The 26,775-nt window shown below is 30.6% G+C and overlaps 3 protein-coding genes across 3 annotated transcripts; 1 reads left to right on the top strand and 2 right to left on the bottom strand.

Moving 5' to 3' along the window:
• Nucleotides 1-1,418: 1,418 nt before the first annotated feature.
• On the top strand, nt 1,419-4,600 carry Nprl3 (GATOR complex protein Nprl3). Its single transcript, XM_018540826.1, has 8 exons — nt 1,419-1,576; nt 1,689-1,850; nt 1,978-2,249; nt 2,319-2,414; nt 2,499-2,717; nt 3,059-3,392; nt 3,551-3,727; nt 4,184-4,600. Exons 2-8 carry the CDS (start codon nt 1,689-1,691, stop codon nt 4,544-4,546), a joined length of 1,623 nt encoding a protein of 540 aa, XP_018396328.1. The 5' UTR covers nt 1,419-1,576; the 3' UTR covers nt 4,547-4,600.
• A 3,291-nt stretch (nt 4,601-7,891) lies between these two features.
• On the bottom strand, nt 7,892-19,919 carry Dcr-1 (Endoribonuclease Dcr-1). The gene is made up of 23 exons (XM_018540807.1): nt 19,848-19,919; nt 19,537-19,652; nt 18,815-18,974; nt 18,436-18,731; nt 18,012-18,374; nt 17,747-17,901; nt 17,415-17,650; nt 17,153-17,336; nt 16,717-16,895; nt 15,725-15,876; nt 15,453-15,594; nt 14,734-14,964; nt 14,453-14,632; nt 14,113-14,326; nt 12,639-12,820; nt 12,372-12,550; nt 12,044-12,297; nt 10,688-11,892; nt 9,878-10,459; nt 8,973-9,204; nt 8,670-8,890; nt 8,281-8,446; nt 7,892-8,198 (listed from the first exon to the last, which is right to left on the bottom strand). Exons 1-23 carry the CDS (start codon nt 19,905-19,907, stop codon nt 7,948-7,950), a joined length of 5,940 nt encoding a protein of 1,979 aa, XP_018396309.1. The 5' UTR covers nt 19,908-19,919; the 3' UTR covers nt 7,892-7,947.
• Nucleotides 19,920-22,879: 2,960 nt separating this feature from the next.
• LOC108774653 (uncharacterized protein CG13380-like) lies at nt 22,880-23,693 on the bottom strand. Its single transcript, XM_018540804.1, has 3 exons — nt 23,428-23,693; nt 23,128-23,319; nt 22,880-22,951 (listed from the first exon to the last, which is right to left on the bottom strand). Exons 2-3 carry the CDS (start codon nt 23,302-23,304, stop codon nt 22,880-22,882), a joined length of 249 nt encoding a protein of 82 aa, XP_018396306.1. The 5' UTR covers nt 23,305-23,319; nt 23,428-23,693.
• Nucleotides 23,694-26,775: the final 3,082 nt, after the last annotated feature.

Genomic DNA, 26,775 nt, shown 5'->3' with positions numbered 1-26,775 from the left:
AAGCGGGGAGCACAGACTTTTGCATAACGCATAAACCATATACATAAAGAATTTGATTGGTCCATTGACTCATGCATAAGAAAATGGACCAATGAAATTCCTTATGCACATGCTTTATGCGTTATGCAAAAGTCTGTACTGCCCGCTTAAAATTGTAGATCCTATACACAGTGTACATCAGTAGTATACATATCAGTAGATATTTGTTTCTAATATCTGACTGAGGTAGGATTCTGTGGACCAATCACCCACAAATCCGAAAAACAATCTGATTCGAGATACGAATATAGGCCTGGGACAAAAGAGGTCTATAGACGTCCTATGCTCCACATAAGGAGATAAAAGGAGTCGTTAATATTACATACTATAATTATATTCTTTATGCTTTTATTTGATTTTATTATCAATTATTATATTACATATTACAATTATATTCTTATGCCTTTATGTTTAAATATTAAATATCTTCACCTTTTATATAATATTCATTCAAACGTATTGAATTATATATTCTTATAAATATTTGTACCTTTCCTTTCGATTTTATTCATAATTGCATTTTATAAATATTTGCACTATATTATTTAATATCCGATTTTACTCAATAGTTTACTACCTCACGTTATTCATATGCATTTATATACTCTTTCAACGTACTATAATCTTGTTCTTTTATTGTGTTACTTTATACTTATATACTGTAATATTAAATTGTGTTGGTTGATATTATTCATTTACTGCGCCTCAACATTCATTTCCCTTATTCTATAATAAGTTAAGTAAGAATAATTCCTCGCCTTACCTTTAATGTCATTTGTATTATTTGATTTTTATGTGCATTCTCTTTTCTTTAATTCGTTTTATATGCTACTCATTTAGATAAAATATTATTATATATTATTCATGACGAACTACGTATTAACTATTATTATTATTATTATTTATTATTATTATTATTTCACTATTATTATCATTTTTATTATTAACTTACTATTAGATATTATTTTACTTTAATATTTTTCACATTTACTAAATTATATTAAAATTTAAAGTTATTTATCACAGAAAGTAAATTGATTATTATTAGTCTAATAATTATAGAGGTATAAATCCGGAAGTTTCCGCTCGGTCCACGGATTTCTTTCAATCCTCTTTAATTCAAGGATAATGATTACGACTTTTAACCATATTAACGATTCAAAAATTGATGTGACAAACACTCAGTTGGTACAATAGCTATCATCCTTGCCTGACGTCCATACAGGACGTAACACAAGCGTCAAGCAACAGAGCAGCAACCAATCAGCGTTATGATATTTACAGTGGCGTAAAAAATATCGCCACGCTGGTTGGTTGCTGCTCCGCTGCTTGACGCTTGCTGCGTCCAGTGTGAATCCAGCTGATCCAGCATAATTTGTTATTTTTAAAGCAGGACAGTAGATATCTTAACCTCTAAAATCTCGAACTTTAACGCTTAATATCTCGGTTCACGAGGTCGACCGCCACATATTTCTTCCGGATTCTTTCATTTTGAGTGAAAACGCGTCGAATAAGCCTAATTAGATTAAAATTGGAGGTGAGGATCGTATTCTAAATAATTTCTGTTTCCGAGATGACGTCGAAAAAGTAAATAATTATTATATCTCGCAACATTTTTAAAAAATTGTTTAATCGTCAATTTAAGAAAGATGGAAATCCACCCGTTGAGTATAATTTTGGTAAAAAGCGACAGTAAAGGTGATAGATTATTATTTCGATATCCGCATATGACAAGCTATGTAAGAGATTTGAATCAGTACACAAAACGGAAGAATCCTTATTCACTGACCAATACAGAAGATTTATTGCAGGTATTTTTTTATCTAAATGTCGTACTGTGTTTACGAAAAAATTGTTGATTGCGTACTTTCTCTAATTCTGTCTTTAATTATATAATTATTTATTACATTTGGTAATAAGTTTTATTGTATTTGACAGTCCTTACCATTTCCAACATCAAACATAAGTAATGGAAATTTAACTGGTTTAACGGACGAAGTTCTCTCTACTTTATTTGCTGTAAAGCCAGAATTATGTGAACAGAAGTTTGAATTAAAAGTAAATGATGTTCGCTTTGTTGGACATCCAACTTTAGTTTTATCTCGTAGTTTAAAAGAAGTAAATTCATCTATGCTTTTCAATATTGTTTTTGCACTACAAGCACAAGCGAGTCATTCGATAGTAAAGTGTTACTATGATCTAAGCAAAAGGTAATGTAATGCCAATGAATGTGTAAAGAGTACTTATAATATGCCAAAATAATGTTTTCATATGGTTAGATTAGGCATAGCATTGAGACACGAAGAGAAAAGATGTGGCTTTCTGACAGATGAAATAAAGATAATGGTATCGACTCATGATGAGATTGCTGGAAGGTAATAAATGTTTCTGTCTTATTTTTTATTTTGCATTAATAAAACCATTTCTTAAGGTACATTTACAAATTCATATTTGTTTAGATCTGAGGGTGAAAGCGATAGTGATGAATCACCATATGAATTAATTCTTCAAAGGAGCTCATTAGCACGTGGTTTAAAATCCGTATTTAGTAATCTCAGTTCTTCTGGCATTGTCAATATCATAATTAACAAGTGGATTCAAGTTCGTTTCTGTCTTCCACAAAAAGTTCACCAATCACATAAAAAAGGATTGCTTATTGATCCTGAGATTATAGATAGGTTTGTTCAATAACATTTTTATACCAAATACAAGATGTATATCTTAATTATAAATAAAAGAATTGTAATATAATGATTAACCAGAGAGAGAGAGAGAGAGAGAGAAATATTATCTTTACAAGAAATTATACATTTAATAAATCTTTTGTATAAAAAACTTTAATGTTTACTTAAGCTTGTATTTATTTATATATTTATTGTATACTTATTTATTCATACTCATTATATTTTTATTAAAGTTAAACTATCTTCAATTTTTAAGATTTTGATAGATACATTTTATTTCCAATTTCACTATAGACAGCTTTAAATATATCTATCGCATCATATGTGTTTTACAGATGTTTGAACAGTTTAAGACCTTATCATGGTATACTGTTATTAACTGAGCCATTGGACTTGTTAGAATCTTTGCAAATAGATTGTTCTCCAGCGCTGAAACGTTTAATTCAAATGTACAATCCATTGAAAAGTTTGCAAACTTTAGCCGCAGACTCAGATCTGACACTTGCACAGGTGTTTCAGCTGGCTGGCCATTTAGTTTACTGGGCAAAGGCTACAATAATTTATCCACTTTGCGAAAGCAATGTTTATGTTGTCTCTCCGGATGCTATTTTAACTAATCAGTTGCTAGATTCTTTCTCCGAACACTTCCCAGGAGTCTGTTTACTTCAAGTATATGCACCATAATTTTCTAGTTTTGCATCTGTCTTTACAATACTTATTTATTTTTACCTTTTTTTATTTGAACTGAATAACACAATGTAAATTAAAATTCATTGTTGAATACTGCTAAACTTTTGGCATATATTACATTATTTGAATATTTTTAGGTAATCAATGACTTCTCTCTACCAACTTCAATTAGCCAAAAGTTGAATCCTTTAAGCCAACCACAGCAGCAAACGCAATTAGTAAAGATAATTATATGGCTATTAAAAAACCATTTACTTCTACAGTTGCATACGTATGTGCGCTACATACCAACAGTATATGGACGTTTATCATTGGTAATTTACAATGTGAACACATAATTATTACTGAAATAAAAATATATTTACATAGGCACAATTTATTAGAATTAAAATAAGAAATATGTTTAGAAATCGAAAGGATCTAATTTTTTAATTGTATTAGCTTTTCTTCAATTAATATCTATTACAATTTATTGTATTTCTTCCCTCAAAATGAGGGACTGCACCACTTCAGTAGCTTTCCATCCTGTAAATGTTAATTTTGTAATCTAATTTTTTATAATAGTATGTGCAAGATATTCTAGTCTTTATAGTATTCATAATAATATTAAAGTGAATCAATCATATATTCCCATTATATAAATTAATAAAAGTATTAGGGGAGGAAGAGAATAGGAGAGAAAAGAGGAATTGTCACGAGCTTTCTTATTATATATTTCAATCTCAGTAAATTTTTTTCAAGTTAATTGTCTTTTGTTTGTGTGTACACAGGACCAAGAAACACATGATACAAGCACAATTGAAGAAAGCGAAAGTATATGGAGTTTAAATGAGACACCAAAAGGAACGCCGACTGAAATCAAAGAAGAATTGTCGCTCACAGATAAAGAGGATGCGCTATATGACTATCAATCGGAAGATTATGATATTCCTTCCAATGATAGAAAATTACTCGATAGATTGTGTCGTCTTGGTTATTTTGATGGAGATTATCACCTAGAGGAGATTATGTATTTAGAAAACATTCGCAGATCTCAATTGTTACAACTTCTGGATAAATTTCGGGATGTATTAATGACTTCCGAGTGCGAAGATGCCGCGATAGCACTCTTTTATAGTCAGTTAGGTACTTGATTGTAATTCTATACAATTGTACGCGTGTGCGTGTGTAAAATTTCAGTGACCAGATGTTTAAAATTACATTGTCATAAATAATACAATTTATAATATTAGAAAGTTTTGTAATATTTGTATTTTGCAAGGATGAATTATTTGAACCCACTTGTAACAATTATTAATGGAAATATTTAAATAAGTATAATAGAGTATGTGTCAATGTATGTACCAGTGACCAGACAGTCGAAGTAGATCATAGCCCAATGTCCAAACATAACCTTACAGAGTATACAACGATCTGTTTTTATAATTTTTGACAAAAGATATTAATATAAAGATCAATTTGAATTTAGTCTTTCGTCATTAAATATCAATTTAATAATTAATAAAAACTAACCACCATTTTGCTGAATCATAGATTCAAACATCTAATACATTTCTTTTAATACAGAAATATTTTATTTCATTTACTTTTTTACCAATTAATAATCAAATTTAGAAAGTTTTTACAATAATTATTTTCATTTGTAACTTGCAATGAATAATAAAAATTTCAATGCGATCGAATATTGAAATGTATCCGACCATTGGACCATACAGAGAATAATAATACAAAGAAAATGATTTATTTGAAACAAAATAGCTCTTTAATTAAAAGATGCAAACTTGAAAAAAACATTGTAAATACATTTGTAAATTTTTTAAAGACTACACACGATGGCCCACGTAAAATGTTATAAGCCATTATTTCTAAAAATATGTGACACATGAAAAATACATTGTTATATTTTGGAAGTCCTCGAGGTAAAAAAGCTACGAGAATGAAATATATAGGATTCTATTTAAGAAATTGATGATGACCCTTTACGTGACCTTTAAACAACTTTCCAAACCAACAACACCATCTTATGTCCCCTTCCAATATATAACTTTTGTTTGAAATATTTTTCTCTAAAATACACTGTTCAAGAGATATTTTAGTGCGTCGATTAAAATGATACACTCTGTATGTATATATATTGCAATGTTTTGTATAAAATAATAAATTAAAAAACAGTATTGATGAATAAATCAATAAAGGCGAACAAGAGTGCAGCGTTGATAATAGTACGCAAGTGGAAAAAAAATATTTTCACTTAAAATCCTTTATTCATCCATGGTGATGACAAAATGCAATAGCGTTGATCGTTTCGACTCATTTTGCAGTCTTCATTCCTCTTCAGCAATTATACAAATTTCTCCTTTGTGTGCTAAAGAATTAATGAATCAACAGCAAAAATTGACAGATTTGATGTAGCAAAATCCCCTTACATAAAGTAATTGCCTTGAAATTTTAGATCAATTAAGTTGTCGATTAAAATTGAACTAAAAATAAAATGTTTTATAATAAAAATCCTTTATGAAACATTTCAAGAAGAAAATCGTTTCCGGATTAATCTTGTCGCTAATATAGGTGTGTCGGAAAGTTCCGTCCATCTAGCGGCGAATAGCTATAGCTAGAACTGTCGATAACTCTAATGTCTAAACCGAGCTTAATTTTTTAGTTTTATCATCTGTCAATAAAATTCAGTATATAAAAGTATATATACGTATTTGCATCAATAACACTGCTTTTTACTGCATCAAAAATGTCGACATTTGAGCTAAATGAGCGTCATTTGCGCGAAGTGTTAATCTTTTGCTTTAAGTGGAAGAAAACTGCAGCTGAAGCTCATCGAATGCTTGTAGAAGTTTATAGTGATAGTGCTCCTTCCGATAAAACATGCAGAGAATGGTTTCGACGCTTTAAAAGTGGTGATTTTGATGTGGAGGACAAAAAGCGTTCTGGACGGCCAAAAGCATTTGAAGATGAAGAATTGCAGGCATTGGTGGAGGAAGACCCATGTCAAACGCAAAAACAACTTGCAGAAACATTAAATTGTGCTCGATCTGTCATTTCCGATCGTTTCAAAGCCTTAGGAAAGGTCTACAAGGAAGGAAAATGGGTCCCATATGAACTGAAACCAAGAGACATTGAAAGGCGAAAAACCACCTGCGAAATTCTGTTTGCTAGGCAACAAAGAAAGGAGTTTTTGCATCGAATTGTGACTGGCGGTGAGAAGTGGATCTATTTTGATAACCCCAAACGCCGAAAAACAATTTGCGATCCAGGCCAATCATCGACATCGACGCCAAAACGCAAAATTCATGGGAAGAAGGCCATGCTCTGTATTTGGTGGGATCAGAAGGGTGTAGTGTACCATGAGCTGTTGAAATCTGATCAAACAGTCACAGGGGATCTCTACCGAGAACAAATTATCCGTTTGAACCGAGAATTGCACGAAAAACGACCAGAATATGAAACGAGACAGCATAAAGTGATCTTGCTTCATGAGAACGCTCAACCCCACGTCACAAAACTCGTTAAAGAAACGTTACTTCACTGGGAAGTGCTATCCCATGCGGCTTATTCACCAGACTGTGCCCCTTCCGACTACTACTTGTTTCGATCGATGGCACACGCACTTGCAGAGGAATATTTCGACTCTTATGAAAGCGTCGAAAAATGGGTCTCTAACTGGATAGCCTCTAAAGATGAGTCGTTCTTTCGCCATGGGATCCACTTATTACCAGAAAGATGGAAAAAAGTCATATCTAACGATGGCCAATACTTTAATTGATGTACGTTTTCATTTTGTTTCTTAAATAAAGTCATACTTTTTGCATAAAAACGGACGGAGCTTACAATACACCTAATACATATGTGTTATGGAGATTATAAAACTATCAACAGCACTAGAGTATGACTAGAGTTTTGAGACAATGATAATTATATAGAATATTTTAGCAAATCAACAGACCTGAACCGAAAAAATGTAATGCGTTCTTAAAATTGTTTTAATTGTATATTAAAATATAGCTATATTCTCGAGTAGTAAGCGCGTTTCAAAGAAAATTTAACAAGAAATAAAATAAAAATTATCTAATTTTTAAAGAAATGTTAAAGAATATATTTATATAAATTTGGTATCTAATCATTACTTGATACCTAAAAAGATATCTATTCAAAGATAAGATAACATTGCATTTGACACATTACATAGTACTGAATAAAATATATTTCAAGTTATCTATCTCTCTCTCATCTTTAAATTTTATTATCAATCACATGTAAATAATTTATTTATTCATATTATTTCATTAAACTTGCTGTTGGAACAATTAGGCTCAATGCAACAGCTTTTCCGTTAAGACTTGTATTGTTATCAAAGTCGTTATGTTGTACTAACATATGTTCTATCCAAAGGGAGACTTTAAACGTTGTATTAAGTTTATAGGTATACTCATCGATGTAATAATCTTGACACATAAACGTCCCAACAATTTTTTGAAAATAAGAAATTTATATATCATAGATTTTTTTTCTTTTACAAACTTTGTCATAGTTTTTGTCTTGGGTAAATCTGTATTTTGCTTTTTAATTTCTTCAAAGCGCATTTAGCCGCTGTACACTTTGCGATTCTGTAATTTCGTCCGATTCCTTTAAAAGAACCCTTACCAAACACATCTACAGTTACTCGGACTCTACGGCCATCAGCCAATTTCTCAGGCCTACCGAATTTTGCCGTTTCAGGTTCTAACTCTAATAATTCGCGAATTGGAGATTTGGGGACATTTGTGCTGAATTGTTCTGCAATTATACAATATCTCTTTAATAAATTAATCGAACGTTAAAAATGTTTAAAAACAATTTGCTTTTGTCAAAGTCTTACCAATTTCTGACTTCATTATCGTGTAATAAACACTCCACACTGCATCGAGAGACATTCCGCTATCCAAATAAATAGCGCCGGCTAATGATTCAAAAACATCTCCCAATGCCTTTGGAACTTCTACATCTTCAGCTTCCTCACATTCCTCCTCGCCAATTAAGTAATACTAAAACATAATATATATTCATTACTATCACCTTTACAGATGTATAAATGTGTGTTCGTTAAAAATGTTGCTTTATACACACACGTGTATACAATTAGATACAAAAGAAATCACTTTATTAAAAAGAAAATATTTTACCGACTCTTGCTGATTATACCATATTGAATTTGCTAATAATAATAATAATGGTGATGACGATATTAATAATAATAATTCTTTGTACCTCCTCGCTAATAGAATGTCCATTTTCCTCCTGTATTCTAACAAAGCGATTTATTACTACACTTAGTCCAGGAGAGAGATGACGGAAATATTTGTGAAAACCACACCTCACAGCTAAAGAAGCAAATATTGTATTATTGACTAAAGCAGATCTTAAATCTGTTAAAGCGCCTGGTGAATGTTGCCGGGAATCCTCGTATAAATGTCTAGTTATTAAATAATCTGAAATTTAAATAATAATTTTTCGATATAACAAACGCATTATTGTAATTTAATGATTAAACTTAGCTAATTAAAAGAATACCTAATACAGCGTCACCAAGAAATTCCAAACGTTGATAGCAATCCGTTAATCTATTTGGTTGATAAGAGGCATGCGTGAACGCTTGCAAAAGATAACTACTATCACGAAATTTGTATCCTATACTTTTTTCTAATTCTTCATATCCGTCGAGCATCATATACAATTCACTTTCCGGATCAGGAATGTAACGGAGTAATGGATTTTGCGGTTCTTCCAACTTTCCGTAACATATCTAAAAATTTTTAAGTATAGAACAAAGTCCTAAACTTAATTGCTTTGACTTTAACTCTCTCTAACTTAGTTCTCTTGAGATCTAATTCAAATATTACTTATAAATATTACGTATAAAAAAAATAATTAGAAAGAGAAAAGCAAGAAAATAAAATTTAATAGAAAGAGAAAAACTTTGTTTCAAAATGCGCGTGCGCGCGCGTGCACACGCACACACACAAAATTGTTAAAAATATCGCTCAACAAAACGTACGCAAGGAAACAGTCATCATCTGCACGAGATATTTTTGAAAACAAAACAGTTCCTCCGAATTAATTTTTTTGTTTACAAAAAAAGTATCGCATGCATACACAATGATTTTCTAAAATTTCAAATTTCAATATATTGGACATCTTAGTGATAGAAAGAGAAACTTTCGTAAATTATAAAACGTAAGAAAATATCATACTTTGAATTGAAAATTCACACTTTGAATAACGTTCAACTCTGTTCACTTCTGAAATTTTACGCGTAAAAATCCATTTTTTCAATGGCTTATAATTAAAAAATAATCGATAGCTAAACGCACTTTTGTGAATAGAAATCTTTCCATGAATTATCACATTACGTTTAATACTTGTACTCTGCTAAATTTTGAAGAAATCTAGTTTAAAAAAAAAAATTAACTACTCACTTGTGTCCACATAGTTTTCCCATATTCATTAACTCCCTTTATATATGGCGTACTACCAGGTATCCTTTTTTCCGGTTCATTTTCGCTTATCGTGCAAATTTCTTCAGTAGGTAAAACATGAATTCCTAACCAAGTCATAAAGAGAAGCGCCCCACGAGGTCCACATGCAATTAAATATGCTCCTATCAAAGCCTCTACACAGTCCGCAATACTTTTATCTGGGATACTGTGCTGCGTGATTAAATTGTAAGGTATAAAGCATCGTAAATTATCTAAATATTCTAAATTGTTCGACAGTCTACTTTCATTTTTATCCAATTCACTTTTCATAATCACAAGTTTTTCCTCAGTCTCTTTAACGAGTTGAGTTATTTCGGTTGGATTCACAGCTTGCAAAGTAGGAATGTCAGCTTGATTCCACAGAGCGGAAGGAACGCCAGATTCGATCAATGCTTGCTCAAGTTCCTTGGGAACATAATAGCAAGGAGGCAACCAATTGTCATGCGGCTCGAACTTTGTTGCTATCATACTCTCGCCTAGCATTTTTTGTCTACCGAGTCTATAAAGATTCAAATTGCTAACCTAAAACAAATTACCAATTTGAAAAACTGTACAAGTGTTACGACGGTGGCACACGATGCTGAATCTCTTGCTGGATTTCTAGTTGGACTTTGCCATCGTATTGGCTGCGATGCTTGCACTATCAGGCACCGCAATCAATATGGTGACAAGATTTTAGTCCAGCTAGAAATTCAGCAAGAAAACAAGTAACATGTGCCGTTGGCTTTACTGAATAATCATAACACCTACCTGCTTTGATCTCAAGTGACTGAGCTTCCCTTCGTGAATATTGTCATATGTGCAATATAAATATGTAGTTATAGCATATTTGAGAAACGAGTCACCAATCGTTTCCAATCGCTCCAAGTTAATGCCATCATTTGCATTTGACATTGTTAAAGCCTGGAGGATCAGACTAGGACTTGGTCCTGGATGATCTTTTAATTCCGGTTGATAATCAAAACTAAAGAGATTGTTATTTAAATAATTTCTTTCGTTTGGTTTGTTAAATTCTTTTTTTACTGTGCGAGTAACTTCAGCAGGCTTCCTATTTAATACTTCGTCAATCAATCTTTTTACAACAATTTCTATATAGTCTTTATGTTTATAATTCGGTTCTTTGCTTTCAATTTGGCAACTCGACGAGTTCTTCCTTTTAATTGTAATTTCAGAATTACAAGATATAAAAGTACCGTCGGTCATTATATCATGTTCTTTTCTCTTGGCAAACTCATAATGCGCTTCCTTATGTTTCATAAGTAATAACTCTTCGTCCTTTTCTGCATACATCCAAAAATTATTGTCAAAATTCTTTTCTGTCTCCAAGAGATCCAAGATCTTTTTATTAATCTCCTGCTTACATATTTGTTTCTCATCCTCCACAGCTTCGGCGACATTTTCACCCATGTAAGAAATCTTCAAGCCTCTACTTTCGTCCTCACTCTCGTCAGATGTGTCGGCAAAGCCATCGCTATATATATCATCTGATTCGTACCCATCAAAATCAGATTCGTACGTTGGCGAACCATATCGAATATCATTCCAACCGAAATCTTGCGACAAAACAGTCACATTTAAAGGAAACGATTTCATGTTATCTACATAATCCGTACTCATAGTCACGTCATTTGACCATGCCATGTCGTTTGACCATGTACCAATCTCCAGCTCATCATCCTTTTGTTCATCGGCAATACCTTTCTCCGCTTCATCGGTTAGTACATTCTCGGATTCCAGTTTTATTTCTTTTTCAATCTCATTGCACAACATGTATTGTTTATTATTCGTGTCTTGGCTAGATATCGTGTTTTGACATTTACTGATATCTGTACCGTTTAAAGATGAGTTGTCTTGCGCGTTTTCGCTTTTAGTCTGCTTTGTTTTCTCCGTTTCCTTTGATCTTTTCAATACCTCTGCCAAGCTCCACCCAAAATCTAACGCCGGCCATTCAAAATCTAAAATAATTTATCAAATAATTCAAATAACTGTAAATATTAAATCTCACTCAAGTCATTATTTTAATTGTTAGAGTTTAATTCAATCATTACTGTGAAATGTCTGTCTTCTCAAAATATACATATATGCAACTTCCAAATGATTGCATACCTAAATTCAAACTTTGTTGCCCTAAATTTATCATGTGTGCCACTTGACATCGTATTTGATTAGCAAGCAATAAAGCATTAATTCTATACAATATGCAGGGTAAGCAGACCGCTTGTCTCCATAAAGACGCTGGAAAAGGATGAATAGCGCATAATTCAGCAACAAGAATCTGTTTCTGCTCTAAATTTTCTCTCTTCGCGCGTTTTGTTTCTTCACTGCTTGTAGGCAACGCGACACCTTTGCGATTTACGTATCTAAAATAAATAAATAATTAAATTGTTATTTAAAAGATGAATACCTCGATACATACTTGTCTCACAGGTCTCACCTAGGAGTTAAAAAATTTAGTCTAGCTGACGTATGATCCACATCTAATAACGATTGTTCTAGATTTTGTATTTGTATACCATACTTCTTCAAGTAATATTCTTCAAAAGTACTATAATCGTGTCCGGGAAAAGAAGACTTTGGATTTAAGTTTGTGCATATTTCCGCTACATAGAAGTACTGAAAGGAGTAAAAAAGGTATCGCGAAAAATTATAAGATGACACATGAGACTTTACACACTTTCAATATATATTTAAATATATATACCTGTGGTTGGTCTTGACTTCTATACCACGGCATGATTACGGCATCGTAATATTTGGATGGATCAAATTTGAAATTTTTTCTATCTTCTTCTGGAATCTTCGTTGGCACTGCATTTCTGTTCTGATAAATGCATTCCAAAAAGTTCCAATCTACGCTAACATCTAATCCTTCACATGTTGCGACTAAAAAGTTAACAAACATTAAATTCTACGAAGGTCTATATCTCTCTAAAAGATTTCGTGTTTCTAAAAAAAAAAAAATCTTATTTCCACATATTGTCATTAAATGCTGACATTGCAGTTCACTTTAGCAAGAAACAACCTGAGTCACTTCTCTCTGTAGAGAATTCCCTTTATGTATGCTATTAATGGAGTGAAGATAAGGGGAAAGAAGACAAATATGAAGGGAAAAGGGTTTTTGATCTTTCGACAGAAGTGTATAAAATATAATATCTTGTTCTTGCGAAAAAGTGTAAATTAAAATAACAGAGGAAATAGTTAATCTACGCATGAAAGAACATCAATGTGACGTCAGATTAAAACTACTACAGACAGCTTTGTCTGAACATAACATTGAGATAAGTCACTGAATACTTTTTAATAAAACTACTACAAATAGCTACAACGATTTAATATTTTTCAAGAAAATATAGAGGCCCTAGTGATACATAAATATATCCCGATAATTTATGTAGTATATCAAGACAGGGGACAACCAGCAAACTCCGCGTAGCTTTTTTATTTTCAAGAAAATATTCTTATGAGAGCTTTAAAAGTGTTATATCGTTGTAATTAGTGAAACCAGTTCTATATAAATCATAGAATAAAATACATCAAATGTCTATTGAGATTTCCAAATATTGTATAAGTAATTATGTCAAAATTAATAAAACGTAACAGACATTGTAGAATTACATGTAACATCTTCGTAATGATATATTTTACAAAATATCTTTATAAATAAAAACTATCTCGTATGTATTAAATCAATGTATTAAATAAAAAATATATTAAAATTATCATAAAACTTCCAATTTTTTAAATCAAGAAATCTAATAAATTAAAAGTTGATCAGAGTGCAGCGTTGTTGTTGGTATGTACAGTAATAAGAAGTGAATTTGTTACTCCTGTTAAAAAATACTAAATTTGTTATTTCAATGGAGTAAAGGAGTAAATTGAACAAGTTCACTTCTTATTAATGTGCATATCAACAACAATGCTGCACTCTCATTTGCCCTTAATTTACTGGACTTCTTGATTTTAAATTTGGAGAGTTTGTACATCCGAATTCTAATTTAAAAGTATAATATATTCATCTTTATTACATTATGTATTTGAACATATCCTTTCAATTTTGACTTTGAAAGGGAAAAAAATGTGTACAATCGTTCATCAATTTAAACCATTATAAGCTTCGTATGAAGAAATAAAGTTTCAGATTTTAGTTTTGTTTTTTAGTACATATTTATACTTACATATTTTTACTGGTACAATTATATATGAATTTTCGGAAGCATTTGGATCAAAGAGCATTAGATATTTCTGCAATCTCAAAACGTTTGTAAAAGTATAATTAAGGAAAGTGTCGACTCTTTCTATCTGAAACTCATCCAGAATTACAGTCTTCTTACTAAGTTTTAATTGCACATGAACTTCGCCTGATCTAGTATAAATAGGGAATGGACACAACTATAAAAAAGAAAGAAACTACATAAAACACATACATTAAAAGAATTCAAAGTTTTTTTTATATGTATATATAAATACAATGATTATATTAGACAAGTAGGTCGAAACTAAAATAGAAATTATTACCTTGGGTATCTCCTTTAATGTAAGTATGCCAAATCCAATGGCTGATTCTTCAGGAGGATAAATGCGTCTGCCTCGTGTATTTTGTTCCTCAGGCAAAGGGCAACTCAGCACCATATTTATATGATATAGATAAGATGGTACTCCAACTATTGGTCTACAATCCGTTAATGCCTCAGCTGTCTAGAAAGAGAACATACAATACAAATTTTAAACAACTATACTCGTTCAATTGTATAAGAAAGAATACATTTTAAATAAAAAAAAAAAAAAATAGCAGAAACCTTTTTATAATAATACTGTCTTCGTTTTGTCGTCCCTGGTCTAGCTTCTGAAAAATCAGCTCTGCTTTCATCTGGCAAAGCAGGTACCTCTGCATCTTCAGGCTTGGCTTTAAAATTTTCCTTTCCGATAGGTAACAAATTATCGTCTATCTCGTTTTCTCGATGTAGATCGATGCACATTTGCAAAGCAGCCATACGTCTAGCCATCGCTCTATTCGGCATGGGATATGACTAAGGCACAATAGAAGAAAAAACCATAATATATTATAAATTACAATACGAGTGATTACATGTAGAAGCATTTCCCAAAATTATTGGATGAATTGTTTGTCCGTTTCTCGATCACAAAGCAGAACTTTCTCTTAATAAAAAAGACATCGGTACATTATCCAAAAACATAAAATAGAGATTAAAACAAAGGAACTTTTGCCAGACACTAAGTTTAGTAAAAGAAAATATATACAATAAAATCGTATAATTTACTAAATCTCCAAATCTTGTTTTGATTCAATCTTAATTCAAAATTACAAAAAGTTATGATATTAATTATTAGTTCAAACGCTACGTAACATTAAAAATTAAAACAATAATATGATCTGCTACTTGATATTGTTAAACAAAAATCATCTCTAGGTTAATCAGATAAACTATGATAAAAAAATCTTTAATGTTATGATATTCCTTATGTTGTATTATATTATATGTAAATAGTTATTTACCGTAATTACATATTTCAATGGTGAATTTATGGGAAGTCGTAGAAAACAGATATGCATCACTGTATCATAAACATTCACTGTTTCAATATGCCACTCTGGTGTTAATCTTGTAAAAGTGTCGCTCGGTAATTTCGCACAATACCTGCATGATTTAAAATATGTATTATTGATTAAACTTTCGAAACGATATGATAATTGTACTTATACAGCTTTTCACTAAGTATATTAATAACATGAAACATTACATTACCTATTAACTAATATAACGTTACCTATTAACTAATGAAATGGCAGAATTAAAAGTTACTTTAGGAGCATCATCACCATCAAGTGGTTTGTAATGTGGTATTATTGCAGCATACATATCTGCTTCATTCTCTTCGTCTTCAGTTAGCTCTTTATTAGAACATTTTAATAATAAAGTCTACAAAATAGATTGATGCTCTTCCATTACAATTTTCGACTGAGGTTGGCGCAGATAATGAACCACATTAAAGGTTGGACAATAAAACTGGTACGCACTAAAGTTCATGAATAAATCAAATAAAACGTATGCAATACTATAATTTGGAAAGATATGCCCAAATACGAATTAAAATTCCCCTTTTTTCTCACTTCAGCCATACTGCGAATTGCGATAGTAGATGCAAGAAATCGTAAGTTTTTTCTTGTAAAAAAATATGTGATTTTATGCGTTGAAATAAATTTTTCTTTTCTTTTTGGCATGCCACCACACAGATTCGATAATATCAGTGAACAATATATATTCGTAACATCAAAGCTTTCTATGTGAATTAATAAATAATTCTAAATTGTCTATTGTCAAATATCGATTGTCACGAAATATGTATGTACGTCTATTCAAAGAAAACAAAGTTTATTGCCTATTCTGTAACTTTTAACGACTGTAGCATCATAGTTGTTAAGAGTTACAGAATAAGCCCCTTAAAAATGTAAAATACAATGTAGTCAAAATTATACTATTAATTATAGTTAATATATTGTATCATGTATTTACTAATGCAAGGTAATAAGAAAAAAGGGAACATTTTATCAATCTATCCTATTAAATGCAAGTGAATATAAAAAACGAGCAAATTTAAGTTTCACACATATATTATAGCAAGAAAAAATATATTTTCTCGCTATGTCTTAAAATGTCTTAATTCGATGTGACTGCGTTAAGATAATAAGAGTTTTACAAAAATATTGAAATCTTATTAACGTTTTATAAGAAAATTATAATTTAATTTATAAGTTATACCTTTTCTATATACTGATACTGAGCTAATTGCCATATAAATTCTTTAGATGCTTCTTGTGACACCAATAATATATGCAAGGCATCTATGGCTCTTGCTCTACTTTTGCATTGTATATATGACTGATAATTCTTCGGAAAGTCATACCTCATCACAAAATTGCATTTTGGAATATCAATACCTATAAAACATATCAGAAAACGATACCTCTATCAAATAATAGTATATAGATGGTTCTTTAGAAAAAAAAAAAAAGTGTATAGAGTGCAGATACGAAAGAAAAAAAGACGATATAAAATGTATCATAAAAATATACAAATGAAAAAATTAAGAATACAAAATAACATTCGTGTAAACTCCTTTTTTAGTTAGATCCTTGATCTATAAATCCTTGAAACTTTTTAGAAAAAAAAATATAATAAACAATTATCTACAAACCTTCTTCCAAGATTGAAGTTGCAATCAATAAGTTGCACTCATGAATTCTAAACCGTTTTAAGACTTCTTCCTGCTTTCTATGTCCCATTTCTAAATCTCTCGAATAACCAATGTCATCAGTATTTCTTTCAATTGTATAAAGAGGTGATAAAAAATGCAAATCTTCGTCGTGTTTACATATTTCCTATTTTTATAAAAAAGTTTATATATAAATTGAGACGCGTTACACGATATTTTGTAATACTGAGATTCATATACATACGTTTAATAGATAAAATAAAATTTTAGCTGTAAATCCCTTATCCACAAAAATTACTCCACAAAGCAGATCAGGGTCTGTACCACTACAGGAGTAACGTTGCAATTTGAACGTCTTTTTGTAATTGTCATCGTTAGATTTCCAATTACCTCCTAACTTTTTCAACTGCATAGGTTTCTCTTGAGTTCTCGAGAAAGAATTTTTGTCATTTTTTGTAATACAATTCTTTGAATTAACATCTGAGAAAAATGCAATGTATTTTATAAATATATATTAAAAATACACAAATATATTATTGTATGCTCTTCATCTTATAAATTGGAAAAGATTCTTACCAGCACTTCCCTTTTTCTCTAGAGTGTTAGTCTCTTTAGTATAAAAAGGAGTATAAATTTTTAAGATTTGCAATAATCGATGAACTTTTGGAGTACTATATTGATATATTCTTTCTTTCTCAGATAAATGTTGAAATTCATTATCACAAAGGGCACTGTAAAAAATCATAATTTTTCGTGTGCGCGCACAAGCACAAAATAATATTTTAAACACCTTAACCGCGTATAATATATATGTGTCATTATCGTTTATTATAATACTTACCGAATTTTTATAAAAACAGATGTCATCATATTTAATAAAAGATAATGTCTCTCGTAAGGAGTTTTGATCTTCAATTTTTCCGTTAAAAACAGTAACGTTAGAGCAGCGCGATCTGCACACCATGGTCCAAGAGTTTCTAATATATGCAAAAAATCTTGCATCATCTCAAAGGGCTTTTGTATAGGGTCAGGAATTTTTTGAATATCTTCATAAAATTCTTCGGTATAAATTTCCATTGGATCATACCGATGATCACGTAAAAATTCAATTGCATGTAACACACAATTTTTAAGTGTATTATACAAGTCTTTCTGTTCTCCCCTATCATACTCCACAACATATTCTCGTGGTTTTGGACTATAACTACAAATAATTCTCACATTATTAATTTGTAGAAACATTGCTAGCAAATTATCAAACTTACCGTATTATTGAAAGTATATCGTTAGCAGTTTCTACTTCACACTGGAAAGCAGCCTCTACTTTTTCTATCTCTAAACCCAATCTTCCAGGTTCTTGTGTCAAATTAAACACTGGTACCGCTAACCCGATTATTCTAGGAACATTGTTGCACAATAGAAAAGTTTGAAGGACAAACTTTAAATTGTTATCTTCGATAGACTTATGGCACTCATCTACTATGACTAGATTTATGTGACACGGTAAAAGTTTGCTTTCTGATATTAATTGTGCATAGATTTTTGATGTTCCTACTAATACCTATAAATAAAGTAAAATGTGTAATAAGAAAAAACACTTGCAATAAGTTTTCTTTTAACAACATAGTGAATTATTTTTCTTACGTGAGAACTTTCAAAACATTTGTCAAATCCCTCAAATACATCAGAATCACATGCTAATACTTTCAAATCTGTTAATTGCTTTATATAAGTTCCTATTATTGTACATTTGTCTTTGTCATTTAATATATATATTGTCCTTTTTCCACCATTACTTACTAATCTATACAAGAAAAAAAATAAGTCAACATTTTTAACAAATATTAAATTTAATATTTAATTTAAACATTTATAATTATAAACATATATTAAATTTAATAAATATACTTTTGAGATATCTTATATAAAGCTATAAGTAATGTTTCATAAAACTTCCTGCATAAAGATTTTAATCTTGTAACTTACATCTCTGTATATATATGTTAAATATTTCATAATATTTTGTTATTATTCTTAAGCAATAACTCTATTAAACCTAGCTTAACACACTGGGTCCTAGAAACACTAATGCAATTTGCTAAAACAAGACTTTTGGCGTTTCTGGACTTTTATTTTTCTTTAAACTTATATATCTCAAAGTTTCTTAATTCTATTAACATTATAGACTTATTTCTTAATCAATTCTCTATCGATTGTAAAAAAAATTAATTGAAATATGTCCATTTTTATGAAAGTTACTGCGAAAGACATGGATGAGGTCCAAAAACCCAAGAACATCAAGGATAGAAAAAAAACCATATAGCTAAGGTTAATTTGTGTTGAAACAAATGGAAACATTTTATTACCTTCTATTGTTGGTAGCAAACTCTTGAATCAATTTTATAGAAAGAAAGGTTTGCTCAGAATTTTTTCCTAAACAGACGATTATGTTCTTTTCTTTTGCTGCATAAAGAAGTTCCACCTATAAATAAATGTAACTCTATATATATATATATAAATAAAATACATATGTAGACAAAATGTTAAGAGATACACACAAGCGCGCGTGAACATGTGTGCATATATATAAATATATATACATATGTATTATAGAATACATGTATATATACACATATCTCTCAACTTTCGAATATTAAAATCGTTAAAATAACTTTACCTCATACTCCCTGGGAGTAAAGGATTTTGTATAGACCTGATCATTTAATGGAAATGCCATGGAATCTACAGTTTCTCTATAATTATTCGCAGTAATAAAATAACAGTTCCCTGATAATTATCAAACAATTTTTACCATTCAATATTAATGATAAAATTCACGAAAATACAACACCATTTTATTTAAAATGCCTACTGTTGAGTAATTACACTTGCATTTAAAACTTAAGATTAAGTTAGGTTAGGCCAGAGAGAAATCTAGAGCGGCCATTCCTAGCCCTTTCGTATGACGCTTAAAGGTACATTCACATGCAACCGTTAAGCAGCGGAAGCAGCAACCAATCAGCGAAGCGATATATGAGCAGTGGCGCGAAACATAATTTTCTACGCCACTGGCCATATCGCCTTGCTGCTCCGCTAGGCTGCGTTTCAAAACATAACTTTAGTTAATAAAAAACTACAGTTTACGTTACTATAGATTTCAGTCAAAGACAGGCCGGTATTCATAGTCAGTTCTTATATTCAAGTCCGTCTTATGGGCCTTCTACAATAAGCCGTAAAGTCACAAATCATAAGTCATAATCTAGAGATGGACCAATCACAGTCGTCAATTTTTAGTTTCTTACTTCCGACTTATGCCTAGTTCACACTGGATGCGATGGGCGATGAACGACGAGCGATATCCAATAAAAGCTTTGCTTTAGCTCACACGACGATGTAAAGCAGAGTTCTTATTGGTTATCGCTCGTCGCGCATCGCTCATCGCGCATCGCTTATCGCGCCTAGTGTGAACTAGGCATTATGGCTTATTGTAGAAGGTCCATTAAGTTCAGTCTTGAAGAGTTACGAACCAATCAGAGGGCCGCTTTAGCATCTTAAGGGTGCAAACCCATGCAGCGGAATAGCGTAACGCGGAACGAGAGCAGAACCAATCACGAGTTTCTTTAGAAACACGGAATGCTCGTTATTGATTCTGCTCTCGTTCCACGTTACGCTATTCCGCTGCATGGGTTTGCACCCTAAGACATTACTTAAGACAGTTTTCAAATAAGAACTGACTATGGCTGCGATCGAGTTGCCACTACGAATGCTTTGAAGCGTTTGATTGACCAATCAAAAGAAAGAGTTATACAAACTGACCAATCAAGAAACGCTTCAAAGCATTCGTAGTGGCAACTCGACCGCAGCTTATGAATACCGGCCTATAATAATCAATTATGTTCATTTGCCCGGCGAGCCATTTTGATCCGAATTATCGATTTAGTCAGGTCCGTAACAAAAAGGTTCTTACGTGCTCTGGTCAAAGTTTTCCTTTATGAGAGGTAAAATAATAATAAAACGTATATGACAGTTTTAAGTAATGACAGTGTGAGCATAATCATATATCAGACGTTCATTCATCGCGTTCGATTCAAACGCTCACACACATCACATGTGTGTTTACGAGCAAACTGAAGCAACCGCGGGAACTTGTAGAAACGGCACTGAGCGGCGAATGAGCGCCAGTAGAACAGGGTATCGATCATGAAACTTTTTCCCCTAGGATGAAAAGTGAAAAATTTCTCCATTAACTTCAATGGTAAAAAATTTCACTTTTCATCCTAGGGAAAAAGTTTCATGATCGATACCCAGGACTGAGTTTAGGAATCATCATCTAAGGCCGGTATTCATAGTCAGTTCTTATATTCAAGACCGTCTTAAGTTCAGTCTTGAAGAGTTATGAACCAATCAGAGGGCCGCTTTAGCATCTTAAGACATTACTTAAGACAGTCTTGAAATAAGAACCGACTATGAATACCGGTCTAAAAGATGTCATGTTATCCTTATTTATCATTCGTGAACAACAAGGTTAAAACAACATCTGGGTGGATCCGGATGACGATTCTGAACGCACCCCAGCGTCCCCAGCAGAAGGCCGGACAGTAAAAAATCGACTTTATCAATCTCTGTTACTCCATTGCTTAATGTAGAAGTCCTGTTTTATCGATAAAGCTTGATTATAATTTTCCATAACTCATTGGTCACGTTCAGCAGACTCAACTGTTGCGGAGCGGATCCGTGAGCGCTCACTGCTATTGGTATATTCTTTTAGAACATGCAATAGCAGTGAGCGTTCACGGATCCGCTCCGCCAACAGTTGAGTCTGACCATTGGCTGCGTTCAGCAGAGGAAGCAGCTTTGCAACTGTTGTAAAATTCTTTAATTGGTTTTGCCTTTACTTCCTCATTATTAGATCTAAATGTATAGGCCAATTATATTCAAGAATTTTACAACAGTTGCAAAGCTACTTCCTCTGCTGAACGCAGCCATTACTTTTATATGTTAAAATTGTTTAACAAAAGAATTTTTTTTTCAAACATGTAATTAAATATATATTATCCAATATATATGTTTACAGTTTTATTATAGGCACTTTATTTGAATGAATGAAAAAAAGCTTATCTTTTTAGGATAGAATACAAAGTGTGTACATTGTGCACAAAGTAGTTGCTTGCTTAAAACAATATATCATTTATGCTTACTTTATGGTTATTTCTAACATTACTGTCAAAACATTTTTGTTATCACTTTTATTATACTTATAAAGAATCAGTAGTTTCGAATTTAGAATACGACTATACTTTCTTACAATATACCAGTACTGTTTATAACAATATACTAATATTTCTGATAATGTACTGTGAAAGATAAAGATAAGAAACAAAGATATACTCTCTATTTACAGATATTAAACATTTTGACAGTTTTGACTTTAAGAACATACATAGATTGTATAAGTGTGCTCATTTTTCAATATCATCTATTACAAATATATGAAAATATTTCAGTCTTCCAAACAAATCTATACCTAATATTTATTTATATATTTTCATTTGTTTTTTACCTCACTCAATATAAAAACAATAGTAAAACAATAAACTTCATTTAAATGAATTATTTATCAACTTTTAACTTATATCTATCTTATGTTTAATAATTTGTCTAATTTGTAACTTTCAACTCATCTGTGATATAAAAATAGTTCTGTTTATTTTAGATCTCCTTAAGCATAAAGTCATAGCTCCTACAGCGTGGACATTGAGCATGATCATGTAGAAAAACAATCTGTAAGATAAAAGAAAGTTAAGGATAATAATAATAATATAGTAGCACATTAATAATACTATTTAAACCTATCGTTTAAATAATAATATTATTGTTTTTATATCTTCAACTTTAATAACAAGATTAAAAGACAAAAAGAAATAGAATATGGACATGTATATATATAAAATAGTAACCTTAGGATGTTGAGGACAACAGTATCTTACTCTTCCTTTAGTCCAAAATCCACAACCATTGCATATAATGTGAGAATGTGGTCTATAACAAATGCATTCCGATAATGGTGCACTTGAATGTGGTATATCTTTCGCAGTAATCCTTGCATTATTCTTTATTATGTATCCCGATTCCATATTTATGGGTAAAATCTACAAATGTTAAAGTAAATAGAAATATATACAATTACATATATATATATATATATATTACCACATCCATTTAGAATAATGCAATTAAAATGATAAACACGTACGTACTACAAACTTCTACAACATATTACACTAGATTCACTCTATCCTTCTTGTTCTTCGCTCTGAAAATGGCGCTTATATGATCACGTCTACTGTCCACGAAGCTTAAACCTTCAAATGTCCTTAGATCCTTAGATTAATAGAGACAAGAACAAAACAAACAACACAGAGTGAAGTATGCATCGCGAAATTCGCAACGCTCAACCATTTTAAATTGAGACGTTACTTATTTAAAATTTAATGATATATCCATTCAATATTATTTAAAGAATTAAAACGATGTGTTTAATCGAAATTTGAATATTAAAAATAATATTTATTTAAAATATACTAAAAAGTTAAAAATCTAAAAAGTTAAAGAAAAACAGAATCGCAGAGAATGATCAGAGAATAATATAATCTACTGTTGGAAAACACACACACACACACTATTCCCTATGTAGCAATCGAGAGTAACCTTTCTGCAATTAAAACATTTTTATCCTTTTATTTTCAATAATTTTCGTTTACATTGCAAAACTTTGACAAAGTACTAAAAGAATTGAAAATAAAATAATATAAATAGATAATTCTAAAACAAATCTAATAAAATATGTAATAAATTTAAAAATATTCAAATAAAAATAAAAAAAATTTTTTGTAATTACTTGTTTTTGTAACGCAATGATAAAATGTATTAAATTGTTTATAATGCAATAAATATTTAATTTATATATACAAACGTTTCATTTATGTACAGCAAAAAATATTATTTTAGGGTTATCAAAAATATTATTTAGGGCTATCAAAAATATTATTTAGGTCTATCAATGGACGAGTTCAAACGGCAAAGCGGCTAGGTATGCTTGCCGAGCGATTGAATATAATTGGTTATTACTTATAGATCCAACCAAACATACTCGATCGCTCGGCAAGCGTACCTAGCCGCTATGTCGTCTTGAACTCGCCCAATAACTTAATGACTTTTCGGACAGCCGATACTTGATGTCTATTTTTTTCTTTGTACATACTTTAGAATGTCAACTGTCAGAATATAACCTTCAACATATTTTTTCTTTAAGCATTTCAGAGTTTGCATTTTTATATGAAAAAGTGCATTTTTCTCATTTTAACGACTATAATTAATTATAAATTATTTATATACAATGTCTTACATAACAATGCTATGAGAGTTAACATGCAACGATAACAGTGAATTTATATTATGTCTTCTAGAATTTATTAAAAACGAGTCACTATTATATAGAGTAAATACTCTATGTAATAGTGACTCGTTTTTAATAAATTCTAGAAGACATAATATAAATTATTATAAATATGTGTGTAGATTAGGGGAGCTCTTTCCCAATGACCTTGACATTTCATATTTACCGTTTTAATTATATACAAGTACAATATAAATATGACTCTTACACAACCTTGTATAATTATTTATTTAACACTATAAGATTTACGGAACCCGTCAATTTATATAATAGGTTTCACAGATATCAAAATTACATAAACCATTACTATTATCATGTAGAAATTTTTGTTGACTTTCATTAATGGAATGACATAAATATACATCTAAATTCCTAATCCTCAGCTTTTGAAATTCTGTACGTAGTATCTACTTATTTCTTCGGATGCCTGTCAAATTAACGAGTGATAGATCCTATAAATCTAGTGTTATATTATTAAAATTAAAAAGTGTTTAGAGTATTTAATTATTTAATATACAATTTTTTTTTAAATATTTTCTAAAGATGTCAAAGTATACGTAAAAATCACGTTTAATATAATCTTTATATACTTATAAAAGTGATGAAAATTGACCCAGAATTCGATAAGACCTGTTATATATGTATTAAGGGTTAATAAATATTTCTAAAAAAATTTTTATGAAGATAAAACAAAAATTAACACATGTAAAAAAAATTTGTTTGAATGTTACATTTATTTTTTATTTATAAACCTTTATACTTTACATAACATTATCATCATGCATTAACATGGTTTTTCACTTTATCCTCTTTCTTTAATTGTAGACGAATAGAAACATATATATATATATATATATATCACATACGTATTTAGTATAAATAATTTCTTTTTAAGATAGTAAAGCTTAATTCAACTTTTTTTCTGAATCAAAAAATATTTCAAAATAATGTTTGCTTATTAAAATGGAAATACGTGTAGCATTTATACTTCGAAATGAAGTTCATGTAATTATGAAAAAAACGTAAGGAATACTTTTCAATTTTTTACTAATCAAAATCGTATGGCGAATCAATAGTTTTTATTCTTTCATATTTGATATATGTAAACACACACACACACACACACACACACACACACACACACACACTCACGCACACGCACACGCACACACACACACACACACACACACACACACACAATGTAACATACACACATAACATATACAGATACATAAAAGTAAGATACTCCATAAAAATATATCAGTGTTTATCACTTTTAAATATTCGAATTTTACTTCTGTAGAATGTACATTTTACAACGATGTTTCGTGAAGTTATACAAATTTTTTCCTGTAAATATCTTTCTACCTTATTATAACACAATGATAAATTGCTAGCAAGTATTAGAACATAAACATGTTTACAAAAATTTCCTTAAATGTTCACTTTTCTGATATTTTATCAAATTCGATTCGAGAGAAAACAGCTAGAATGTACCTATCTTTTTTTTTTCATAGTTAACATGTTTAGAATATTCCTAAGAACACTTAGTCTGTCTTTTATTTCTGCAATAGTTCAGACAGTGCAGGAATAATGTACCTACATTTATGCGTGGCTCTTCTAAATTGTTTCATGTATAAAAGCATTTCAATATTTAATTGGCATTTGTAAGAAATACGATTATTCTTTTCTTCTTTATTTCGTGTTTTCTTTAGATGATTTCGTCATTCACATTAATTAGTAAAGTAATTTTTACGGTGATGTGTAAATAAAATTAAAGATTTAAGAGATATAGTTGCAGGATAATAGAAATATAGTAACGTGTAAATGTACATGTAACCAAATAATATAAAGAAAATATGCGATAGTTTCAATTTCCGTAGAACGATTTATATAAAAACTCTATTGGTTGTTTTTTGAAAGGATCTCGCACTAATCATATGAAAAATTGGATCCCGCGCGATAAAATTAATTAGATTATATAATATAGTTTATAATGTAACAGGTATTAGACGCAAGACACAATAATGGATAGTTATTTTTGAGCTAGGTATATAAAAGGTGTAAAATTTGTGCTTACACAGAGCACTTTTGATACATAAAAAATATATTCTCCATTATTGTAGCCTTGTAACATGTTTTGCTCACT

This window comes from Cyphomyrmex costatus, unplaced genomic scaffold (genome assembly GCF_001594065.2).
Source record: "Cyphomyrmex costatus isolate MS0001 unplaced genomic scaffold, Ccosl1.0 scaffold270, whole genome shotgun sequence".
In the NCBI taxonomy this organism is placed as follows: domain Eukaryota; kingdom Metazoa; phylum Arthropoda; class Insecta; order Hymenoptera; family Formicidae; genus Cyphomyrmex; species Cyphomyrmex costatus.
This window is presented reverse-complemented; position numbering and strand designations above follow the sequence as displayed.